This window comes from Molothrus aeneus, chromosome 1, assembly GCF_037042795.1.
Source record: "Molothrus aeneus isolate 106 chromosome 1, BPBGC_Maene_1.0, whole genome shotgun sequence".
In the NCBI taxonomy this organism is placed as follows: Eukaryota; Metazoa; Chordata; class Aves; order Passeriformes; family Icteridae; genus Molothrus; species Molothrus aeneus.
The window spans coordinates 91,942,743-91,955,291 of NC_089646.1; the positions used below are offsets into that span (position 1 = coordinate 91,942,743).

At 37.6% G+C, this 12,549-nt stretch overlaps 1 protein-coding gene across 2 annotated transcripts in view; it reads right to left on the bottom strand.

Moving 5' to 3' along the window:
• LOC136563405 (uncharacterized) overlaps positions 1-12,549 on the bottom strand; it is a 28,454-nt gene that overhangs the window by 3,888 nt on the left and 12,017 nt on the right. For both annotated transcript variants that reach the window (XM_066560769.1, XM_066560778.1), the window contains 9 exons: positions 11,402-11,452; positions 9,411-9,488; positions 6,433-6,569; positions 5,764-5,883; positions 5,183-5,213; positions 3,213-3,234; positions 2,653-2,677; positions 1,752-1,790; positions 537-638 (listed from right to left, as the gene is read on the bottom strand). In XM_066560769.1, coding sequence (XP_066416866.1) covers positions 537-638; positions 1,752-1,790; positions 2,653-2,677; positions 3,213-3,234; positions 5,183-5,213; positions 5,764-5,883; positions 6,433-6,569; positions 9,411-9,488; positions 11,402-11,452 — 605 coding nt within the window. The remainder of the gene's footprint in view (positions 1-536; positions 639-1,751; positions 1,791-2,652; positions 2,678-3,212; positions 3,235-5,182; positions 5,214-5,763; positions 5,884-6,432; positions 6,570-9,410; positions 9,489-11,401; positions 11,453-12,549) is intronic.

The window sequence follows — 12,549 nt, forward strand, 5'->3', positions numbered from 1 at the left end:
TTCTGGTCCTTCTTCAGATTCCTTTTTCCATAGGTAGTTAACCTCTTTGCAAAGAAGCTATGGAGGCTTGTAAGGACCAACAGATAGTCAAGAACATCTTGCCTTCCTTAATCTTAACAGATTAAAACTCCCAACTGAGAGCAAAGCTACAAGTTATGAGAAAGACAGGCCAACCCACAGGACCACAAAAGAAAAAAGTGGCACATTTGGGTGGCACTTAAAGCCTCAATGATCTTAGAACAAAAGCTAACAAGCAAGGGACCACCACAAAAAGGATGACAACCTGTCATTGAGAAACAAAATGGTGCCCAGAATAGAACACACACACAAAAAAAGCCAAAACAGATACATGATGATGGAATACTAAGAGAAATGTGCTATGTAATTAATATCTTTGTTACTTAAAAATTGTAAAAGAAGAAAATTGAAGTACATTTAACTGGAGGTTTTGACCATGCAGGGTGCTAATACAGTGAGTTTAACTACTCCTTTCCTCCCAATAGTAAAACAATTCTGGACAAGATTAAGTTACTTACTGCTGCTTTCTTTTCACAAAAGGCCTTCAAAGCCTCCATGAGTTCCTGTGTAATGCGAACAACAAGTGTTGCTTCTGAGTCTGAGGTGATGTGAAAAGTCTCCTGTCGAAAAACATGGTTAAAATCGGTCATTAGGATGCCAAAGGGTCAAATACACAAACAGATCAAAGTTATACTTTGATTTTTGTATAACCAAATTTATACTATTGGTTAACATATGGCATATATGATAAATGTATAGAAAAATATCCAAAAATAAAATTGGGAGCATAATTATGGCCTGAAAAAAGGTAAAACATAAACTTGGATTTCTGTGCCACTCCTGTACTGTCAAGTTCATAAAAAATTTGTTGCAGACAGAGAATGGCACAAGTCCTAAATTTATATTATCTGTGTAGAAAATTGAATAAAAAATAAGCTTCAGGCTGATTACTAAGTAAATGAATTTATAAGTGATTACAGTAAGTTAAAAGAATATAGGCAATCTTTTGTAAGGAATAACTGTGATTCCTGTACATAAAAGTCAATTAACTACCAAGTTTTTTTGTAGCTTACTGATTATCCCTTAAGACTTGCTTTTTCTCTCTCTTTCTGAAGTAACCAAGTAACCACAGTGTGGAAGACATAAAGCACTCATTTCAAAACATTCTACTTCTGATTTTGGTGTGTAAAACACAATTCGAACTCAAATGAAACTTTCCAATTGCCTTAGGCACAGAACATTACTTTCCCAGAGTAAAAGTCAGATATTTTCATAAACCCAAAAGACAAAATGAGGCTTACTATGTCACTGTCAACAGCAACAGAACTGATAAAACTTCCCAAATCACTCCAAGACCAGCAGCTGTGCTCTCTCTGGCAGCCAGACCAGACTGGCTCCTCTTGCTCAGCATTATCAACAATCCCATTAGATCTGGCCAGCCAGCAGCACCTGAGCACTATCAGTGCTGCTAATTAACACTGCTTGTCAGGGTGGCTCCTCAGCAAAGGGGAGAGTCATCCACAGAACAGGCTGAGAGCTCACATTTAATCCAGCCAATTGCTCTGAGCTAAGCTACAGCTGCACTAACTTTTGAGGGCAGAGTCCACTAAAATAGAAATTAATGTTGCAGTCAAGTGAGTTTGATCAGTAATCAGAGGCCCTTTCAAACAATAATCACTGCATGGTACTGCTGAAACATCCCAAGGCTCATCACAATTATTTTACATGCATACCAAGAACTCCAGAGCTTTCTGTTTCCGAACAGGATCGTTCTGTAGGATTGAAAAACAGGGGGAAAAAATTTAGAAGACTGAATTTTACAGCAGTTGTTACATCATCTTGTACAGAACAAGATATTTTAATCTTTTATCCAACAACAAAAGTCAACACAAAGAAAAGATAATTTTAGGTCAGAGCCATAAACATGTAACCTTAGATCTTCAGTATCAGTTTGGTAGCAGCTACACAAACACGACTGCTTTCCTTCCAATACCAGGAAGAACACATTTCACATCTAAGCCACACATCTACAGGAGCTATCTTTCCCAGCCTTTCCTCACTCAGGAGCAAAATCATGTTAAAAAAGTCAAGTGCTCACTGCATTTAGTATAGTACCTGACCAGCCTGAGGCCCACACAACCAACTCTGCCACTAAGATAAAAACAAGGCACTTCTCAGTGTTTGTCTCCAGAGCTAATCAGGACAGACACGTCAGTGATCATTTTGAATTTCACCTTTGAGTTAGAAAAAGGGATTGTAAATCTTTAGATGTATCTTAAGATTTAAACCAAACTTTCAGTATAGAATAGTCTTGACTTGAAGAGGGACAAAACAGGGAAGGGGAGATTGCAGCACAGGCTGGGAGACCTGGCCTGGAGACAGTGGCTCTGGACAGGATTTATGAGAGCTAAGGTGAATGTACTGTATTCTCTTCCCCTCTGCTGTGATGAACACAAAACTCTGGTCAATTGCTTCTGCAAGAATATTAATAAAATACAAAATGAAGCCAAAGAATAAGCATTTTCCAGAAAAAAAAAAAAAAAAAAAAAAACCAAAACAAGCATAAAGAAACTGCTACAAAATGAGAACTTGTGGGTATGTGAACCCCTGTGTGGAGTTACTGCCTCTACATACCTCTTGCTTATAATCATCTTCCCACCTTAAAAGAAAAAAAATTACAGTATTAAGATGCATTCTAAAAATTACTAAAACACTAAGTTTACTCAAAATATTTCAGTTTCCAAATTTTTATCACTTAGCAATACTGGATATCTTTCTCTAAGGAATAACAGTGTTTTATATATGCTGTAAAGGTCCTTATTCTGACTGACTCTCAAAGAGACCAGTAGTGCAGATGACCTTCTTCACAAATCAGCTAAAGGACATGACTAAAATAATGGTGAGTTGGACTTTTTCTTCCTATATAAACAGCTGTTTATAAAACTTACTCAGCCAATGATATCCCACATAGAATGGAAGCAGCTTGAAATTTTAATTGCAATTACTTTTTGAGTGCAGTATTTCAAAAGCCATAGCTGCTATTTCGTCACAGACAAAAAGGAACAATTTACAGAAGAGGAGTAAGTACAGTGGAAAGACAATATAAAATATTTTCCCATATGTCATGATGTTTGCTACAGAAAAACAGATTAAAAAATTCTGTTTTGATTCTCCTGTGCAGGTAGTACTCTCACCTTGATTTCTTCTTCAATGGGGCTAGAAAATAAAAAAGAATTATTAGCAACATCACAAGGCTTGCACTGTATTTCTGCAACAGAAGCATTATACAAACAGAACAGTTACTGGCTGTGAAGTGGCTGTGGTTTCTGTAAAGGGCAGGATTCAGCAGCAAATGGCACACACACCCATCTTAGAAACCAGCAGGCATCCTTGCTGAAAAGTCTGTGGGAGACCTGTGCCCTAAAGGCTCTGCAGGGTACCCTACAGCACCTGTGCTCAGGCAGCTGAACCCCACACAAGAAGGCTGTATGGAATAAACTGAGGTGGGCCTGTCTCCTCCATGAAAAATAGTTACAAGGTCTGCATGTGGGTTTTTTCCAAGTAAATACCAGTGAACCTAAAAGCTGTACATACAATAGCTAAGTTTCTAACAAGAAGTTATAGGGGTTGGAATGTGTGATCATCTAATCTCTATCAGTGTATAAGCATGAGGAAGGAGGGAGGGAGGGAAAGCTCAGCAAAACAAGGCAGTCTAAAACAGTTACTATGCTTCAGAGAACCACCTACTGCAGGGTACATAACTTCTCACTTCTTAAGCATTGTGTTCCAGGATAAGCAACAGGACATGTAATAATTCTCTGCACAAGTGACACCTTTGGCCCTACAAGACAAAGCCAAAAGCCTCGTGTTGCCATGCTAACCAGTTCCCATTAACACAGTTAACACATGCTGATGGAGCTGTTAATGTCCATTTCATCACTCATACCAGTGTACTAGCAGCCTTTCTTAATTATATGCCCAAAGTCATCCTTACTGTCAGAAAAGAGTTTTGACATTTGCCAACATGATCTAGTCTAAAGTTACTTACTGCTGCTAACCCAGTAACCACGATTTCCTTCTAAAGAACCAGAGGGTTTTTTTTTTTGGACTTCACTTGATATTGACCTTATCACCTGACCAGAACAAACCTTTATATTGAAAGGCACAATGCTTTTACAGGTAACTTCCCTCTTGTTCATTTTTTCAGAGTTTCATATCCTGTTGGGCAGGGTATGATCTGTGTGGAATCACTCTTTTTGATGTTCCAGATTGATATTTGACCATGTCTTCCACTTCTACAGAAGTCTGCTGACTTGACTGATGTCAGTTGACTCTGAACTGAGAATTACTCAGCTAATTACTGGCTGACATTCCTTCTTCTTCGCAAGAGACACAGAAATTGAAAATATTTCTGCCACCTTGTTTTGCAGACCAACATTCAAAAGTACAAGCCACAGAAGCCACCAATGATCAATAAAAAGAAGAAAAAAAAAAGTACTGCTGTGGTAGGCTCCTACAGCGGGACTCATGCTGACCAATTCTGTAGATCTTTGAAACCTTCACCCACTTCAATCAAACCCACCTTCCTTCTGATATTAACACTAGAGTCAAAAGGTAGCAAGGAGGTATTCCTCCAGACTGGCATCATTAAGGATCTATAGCACACCTACAGTAACAAAAGATGTAACTCAGCCATACTGTATGAGGGAAGATGCTGGGTTTATGTTTGTGGGTTTGGTTTCCATCACTTGTTCCAATGGATTTGCTAAAGAATGGTAATTTCCACTTTCACCAGTGATTTAGCATAAGTCTTCTGATGATGTAAATGAGGTGGAGGAGACTTTAGCAGCTTATTCAGAGAAAGCCATCAAGTACCACTTTTCCATACTTTTTTACTTTCCTTGATGAGCAAATTACTGCAGTTATCATAAATACTTCCGGAACCAAGAAGTTAAAAAAATCTAAGGAAGACTGGAAGTCTGGCAATTTCCTTCTTTCATCACTTCAAAATCACAAAAACCAGAAAAATCTCTGAAAACATTTTGTGATGTTACAAGTTGAATGTTTTACATCAGTCAAACCCTTCGAGTTCAACTAGTAAGTCAAATTAGGCCAAATATCAATTACATCAAATCTGCTATATTCAAGAAATTCACACACTTACATGAGGTAGCTGGTCTTGTGTAACCTTCCATCTAAAAATATAAAAAGGTTCATATTAGACTTTCTGACTAAAATTTCATAACAACAGTATCTACTGCAACTGCCTTTAGGAAAGGAACAAGTACTTTTCTTTATGCCAACATAATTAAATTGAATTAAATTCCTCACACACAGATATAGACTTCTGTAAATATAAATGAAATTTGAGAAAAAAATTGCTTACATTTGAAAAAATTTAAGTTGCAAAATTTAAAAAAAAAATTAAAACTTATTGAAGTTAAAGTAATAAAATTTCTGAATCACTGAATTCAGACTGAACAATTTTCAATTTAAAACATCTAAAACCTTAAAAATATAAAGCTTTGGCTTTTTTCAGATTCATTTCAATACTACTGTTCTTTTCCCTGGATCTTTCAGGGCAACCTAAAGGTAAGCCTTAGTTCAACTCACTATTACACTTCCTAGAAAAACACAGAAAATTTAAGAGGCTTTGCCTGCAGTACTTTTAAAATTTACTCTATTAAACATAAACGCACTGATAAAAGACACATGAAGAGAAATTTTACATTTACTTCCAATTACCTTATACATTTTTAATCCTTCACTCTTCTCCAGCTCTCCTGCTATTCGCCTGAAAAACGAGACTTTGCATTCTTTTGTATCTTTTGGTTTTTTCCTTATTTTATCTGGAAATTCTTTAGACTGTAAACAAAACCAGCTTGAAAAGGTTAATATCAAAATATATCACAGTATAAAAAATTTTACACATTTCACCTTCTGGACAGGCTTCGAAAAGACTGGAAAACATTGATTTGAATATTATGAACTAATATCTTCTCTGCAACATATCTACTCAAATTTTAAAGTTACTAAAGTAGTCTTCAAAACAAAAACTGGATACCATGTAAAGCTTGCTACCAGGAGGAAACACCCTCTGTACCAAATCCAGCAATGCTATGGACATGCTGGGGAATAAAAAAGAATCCTATTGTTTTTGGAACCTGATCCTGAAAACAATCTAAACACTTAGGAACAGACTTTGGAGCTGAAACAGACAGGCAGCCCTGGACTGCACTGCCTCAACAGCCCATATCATCAGAGCTCTTCATGTTGGCCTGACCCAGAGAGAGTCAACTATACTGGCAGTTTATTATATGGGGGTTTAAACTTCAAATAATCTAATTATTTAGAAAAAAAAATAAGGGGAGTATCGTAAAGAAATTTTGATCAAAATGCATCAAAATTACTCACAATGTATTCTCTCCTGTGTTTATACCCACTAAGATGTTCTATCATAGGTGCCACCTCTGAATTACACCCACACAGCCTGCACTCGTAACGTGGCTCTCTTCTTCCTTCAAATCTGACTTCAACCACATGTTCTAAACCTGTAAAAGCAAGAGTTACAAATATTTCTATTTTACTATAGACTACTGAAACAAATGTATTCTTTACAATGCTGCTCATCAAATTCAAAATTAATATGTGAAATTATTCCATTTTCAGAATTTGACACTCCTTCAGGATCACTTCAACACTTCTGTGGACTTATTACCCAATCAGCTAAATTTATCTCTTTCCAATATCTTATTCTGAAAGGAAATACACCATCTATGGCAGATTTCAAAGCCCACCAAAAATATTTAATGCATCTTTACTCCTGTCTGGGATATTTTTTCAAGAAACTAAGAAAGAGAATGAGAATAGGAAATGCCCTACAAACGTCTAGATTTAAAAACTGCATTTAAAATACTTATTCAAAGATAATTTGGACAGTATCTGAGTAAAAGCAGATGTAGGAAAGACATTAATCACTTCACAAAACTGAATCTTTCACAATCTGAAAATGTTCCATAAACTTTTAAGGATCACAAGAATGAAAATGGGAATATTCTTCATTTTTCCTAGAAATTACTGAGACAATTCCTTTAAAGTATTCAGAAACCTTCAAGTTTGAGGCTTCTTACCTAGCATGAAAAGTTTTATTCTGAAAAGCTTGAACATAATAAATTTAAAAGCAGTTTAAAACAAATAGGAAAATCCTGCAGCTGTTCCCTTATGTCATACTTTCCAGTACTCTGTATTTTGATGGGTTGATCCCAGCCAGCAGCCAAGAACCACATAGCCACTTGCTCACTCCACTCACTCATACATCCACACCCCTGAGCAGGGTGGGGAGAACACGGGAAGAACAAAAGCAACAAAACTCATGGACTTAAAGACAGTTTAATAAGTTAAGGAAAGAGGGGTAAAAAAACCCGAAAACCAACTAACATGCAAAAACCCATCGCTCACTGCCCCACAGGCAGACCAATACCCACCCACAGCCTCTGAACAGCCACCTTGGAAGTTAAACCCTGCTTCCCCCCTTTCTTCTTTCTTTACCTCAACTGTGATTACTGAGCATAACATTTCATGGTACAGAATATCCTTTGTGCCAGTTTGGGTCAACTGCCCTGGATGTGCCACCTCCCAGTCTCTTGCCCAGCCCAACCTTATTCAAGGGTGAGAGCCCAGAATAACAAAACAGTCTTGATGCAGGTGCACTGCTCAGCAACAGGAAAAACCACTGGGGTGTCATCAAAACTGCTTCAGGCACAAATCCAAAACATACAGGCTGCTATGAAGAAATTCAACTCCATCTCAAACCTGCTATATTATCATACTGCTAAATCTTAACTCTGAAAATAAATTATCACCAAATGAACTGAAACTGTTCTTGCAACCGAAGTGTTTTCTATTATGAATGCTTATAGTAAAGTATTAATGTTAAAAAGCCTAGTAATTTATTAGGTGGAGACAATGCACTAAACAGAGACATTTTTTGCTAATACTAGGAAATTTGCTACTTAGGCCTTCATCAGAGAACCTATTTCTCTAGGCCACCATGACACACTTGGAACACTAAGGCCACTGACAGTCAGCCTTGCTACTCTCCTAAGGGTTTCTAACTTAGCAGTTAGAAAGAAAGCATTATAATTAATCTCACTACTTCCAGTACAGCCAAGGACAGTGAGGAAAAATATCTTACAAAGTAGAAATATCTGTATATCCCACCAAATGGAAAGCCACAAAGAACCATGACTAATGACAGGTCACCAGCAGCATGAAGTCCAGTTGGAGGCCAGAAGGTAGCAGTGCACCCCAGGGGTCAGTACTGGGTCCAGTCCTGCTCAAAACCCTCATTAATGATCTGGATAATGATGCAGAGCACAACCTCAGCAAGGCTGATGATGACACATAACTGGGAGGGATGCAGATACACCAGAGGGTTGTGCTGCCATCCAGAGGGACCCTGAGTGACTGGAGCTGGGCTGACAGGAAGCTCAGGCAGATCAACAAGGGCAAGTGCCAAGTCCTGCATCCAGAGAAGAACAAGCACCAGGGCATGCTGGGGGCTGGCTAGCCAGGAAGAACACTGGCAGGAAAGGGCCTAGTGGACAGCAAGCTGAAGATGAGCCAGCAAAGGCTGACAGTATCCTGGGCTGCACAAGGAGGAGTGCTCACAGCAGACTCCTCTCAGCACCAATAGAGCCATTCCTGGAATGCTGTGTCAAGTTCTGGATTGCACAGTACATGAGACATGGGCATATGAAGAGCCATGAAAATTACAATGGTACTAGAGCATCTCTCCTATGAGAAAAGACTGGGAAAGCTGGAACTGTTCAGCCTCAAGAGGAAATCTCATCACTGTGTATAAATACTTGAGATGAAGGTGCAAAGAGGGAGCTGTTTTCAGTGGTGCCCAGTGCCAGGACAAGGGGCAACAGCACAACTGAAGCGGAGATACTGTCTGAAGATCAGGAAACACACTCTGACTGTGCAGGTGACTGAGCACTGGAACAGATTTCCCTGAGAGATTGTAGTTTTTAGCCCAGGAGATTTTCAAAAGCCATTTGACATGGTCCCAGACAACCTCCTCTAGGACTTGAGCAGGGGTTAAGATCAGCATAGGCCCCTCCCAATCTCAACCATTCTGAGATCCGGAAAAAGCCTCTTTACTTAAATGGCTCCTTCAGGAACAAGTTAACAGTTAAGGAGGCCTTTATAATACCCAGTGCATTAAACTAAATTTAAAATGGTATGAGATAGGCAAGTTATTAAATACATTTACAGAAAATGAAACAGTAACTAAAATCCCACCTTTTATTTCAAAACTAAAATCCCACCTTTTATTTCAAAAGAAAACAAATTCAAAGGCATACAATTTATAGAACAAAAAACCATACCAATTAGAGGCTCTTCTCTTCTGGGATCATTCATAAAATCCTTCAGACAGGTTATGTATCCTGTGAATGATCTCTTCACTGAAGTAAAAAATACACATAAAGAGACATTACACATTATGTAGTTCACACATAATGTCTATGATATTAAAGGAGTTTCTAATGGGAGATTAATGGTGACAAAATTCATTTGCACTCTGAAATGCATAAGGAAAACAGGCAAGACCTCAGTCCCCCACAGAAAAAGTCCAACACTTTCTCTTCCATAACAATTTTATACACAAGGATTTAATGTCTCTAAGAAAAGAAACAAATAAGCAAAACAAGATTTCTAACACAATTCGGTTTACTGAGGAAAGCCGTGAAGTTCACATGCATAGCATGTCCCAGACTGTGTCAGCTCTCATGAAAAAAATAAAAGCCATCAACCTCCTCCTCCCATCAAAAGCCTAACACTCATAAAGTGTTCTGGGACTGCTTGTTTGGAGTCTGAAGTTCAAAAGTTATACTGCCTTAAGGCTAACAAAACCCACAATTTTCACTAATACATCAAATACCTTTTGATCTCTGGGCAGCCCAAAGGCTGCACAGACACACTCAGCATATTCCTGAGCCTGAACTAGCAGCGTTTCAATCAGGGCTCTATCTTGCTCCTCACAGAGTTTTAATAGCCTGCTTTTTGCTCTGCCTAAAACACTTCTAAAGCATTCCTGCTCAGCTTAGAACACCAGCAGAGTTCAGCTAAAACAACCTGCAAAACAATCTCAAGGAGACATTAAGTGTATTCAAATGTTGGGCATTATAAAAGACCATGATGAAGTGTTAAAAAACATATTTTTAATCTGCAAAAAAAAAGTGCAGAACTAGAATTCATCTACCTAATTACATATAATTGACCAATGAATCATGTAAGAGTAATTAAAACTGCTAGTTTCTTCAAATCAGAGCAAACAAGTAGAAATATCACAAGCATGGAACTGTTACTGTATTCTTTCCCACCAGGATGTCAGGTTATGGCTAAAAAAAAACCAAAAAACTTCACAAGAAGAGGTAATTTCATATTCATCCTTAAATATTCATGTCATTAGAAATACGCCTGTGCTACTATCAAGTCAAACTCCAGAATTGAACACAAAGAAAAACTTCACTAAGTTGCACCATTTAGATGAAAAAACTCTTGCAATACAACAGTGCTACAAAATACCTACTGGGACACCTCCTACCACAGCACCAATATGGCCCACTTTCACCAAAAGTTCAGTCTTCTTAAAATCTATGTTTTGTGGGGGCTTTTTTCACCTGAGGTGACATGCAGCAGTAGCATGTGACAGACTCAACATGTAACAAGCTGGTGCCCAGTAATTCATCTCCACAGACAGACTTTCATCAACACTTAAATGCATGAATTTGTGTGCCTGTGCAGCAGCTCAGTGTGAGCTGGTTATTCCCAAGCTGACAGAGAACGGCACATGATCTTTTGGACTTAATACGGAAAGATGCACGCAGAAAAAAATTACAGGTCTGGTCAAGGTAACAGCCATTTTCTTCTTGTTTCCTAACACACAACTAAATAGCTTTGTCTTAGTATCACCTTAATAGCAAGCAACCCATGCTGTTTCTTAGTTTATATGCTTTTGGTTTGTCATATTTTCACTGTACTCTGAGCATGCTGCAAATTTTTTTATTGAAAACTTCACCAACTAAAAAAATACTAGCTAGATTCATTACAATATTGTCAGGTAATCATGAAGACAGAAACTATGTCTCAAGTTTGAAAGTTTTTCCATAAAAATACTTGGAACTTCTTATTCTCCTAAGATCTTTTTTTTACATAAATTAACCAGTGCACAGAAGAAAAGCAATGGTCCCAATGTCTGGCAGCTTGCATTGCTTCTTCCCAGACAATAATCAGAACACCTGCTTTAGTCACCACTGAAATAAAACCACTGATTTCAAAGCTGCATCAGGAAAAGGCATCATTTATATTCAGGTACCTCGTCTGAGCACTCGGTACTTCATCGGAACTTGGATTAGAGCTGAAGAACCTAGGATAAGAGTTTGACAGTCAGATTACCTCTACTCATTTGCTTTTATTAAGTACTTAGTAGATCATTAACACATATTACAGAATTGAACAATTATCCTTATTTTGCAGTTTAATATAGGCTCAGTATTCCATCTTGATAGTTTTCTTTTTTAACTTCATTGCTCTAAGTCTCCCATTCCACTCCCCTTCTCCAACAGCACAAAATACCAAATACACAAATGTCACAGAAACCAGAATATTCGATGCTTATTTGATTTTTAAGTGCTTTTCATATTGGATGCTTATTTTAATTATTTTAACTATTCAGTATCATGCTCAACAATCAATCTATGTTCCAGATATCCAACAAAAGCTTCTGGTCTAAACATTCAGAGCCTAAACACAGTCCCAGACACAATTAATATAGTCATTAAACTACATCTTCTTTTACACAGGGGTCTGTATCTATTCCTAACCACTCAGGGCTTTAAAGAGAATGTTAAGGTGTGCACTTATGCTCCTGTTGGAATTTCTCCCTTGCCCTTCTCTCCCTCAAATCCACAGACACACACAAACCACAGTGCTTTAATGACATTGTCAATGTTTTGTAAGTCACAACAATCAAGATTAAAACAAGGTGATACATTAATACTCATTTGATGGAAAAAATGAAAATTAAATCATTAATTATTTGCACACATAATTCCTAATTTTGAAGTAATAAACTTTTCTACAGTCATGGCAAACACAACATGTTGCATACATATTTTTTTCCTCTTTCTGCATAAGACAGGGAATTAAGAGATAGGTATCAAAGCTGCAAATCAAATAAAATCAAGGTTACAAACATTTTGCAAACAACTCTCCAATATTAACATAATGGAAGGGGTATGGGAAAGCATATCTCCCTTAATTCCTTAAAATAAATTATGCATATTTTTCAGTTAAAAGCTTTAAAGTATCTGGTAGCAAGAAGATCCCCAGGCATTTTCCAATTAGAACAATTACTTAATGTCAGAATTGTTCAATTAGTCTGAAGCTCAAGATTCCAGGTCCAGTATGTGCAGACATGGCCAAATGTTATATGATATAAAGAGACTTATGTGAAAAAGTGCT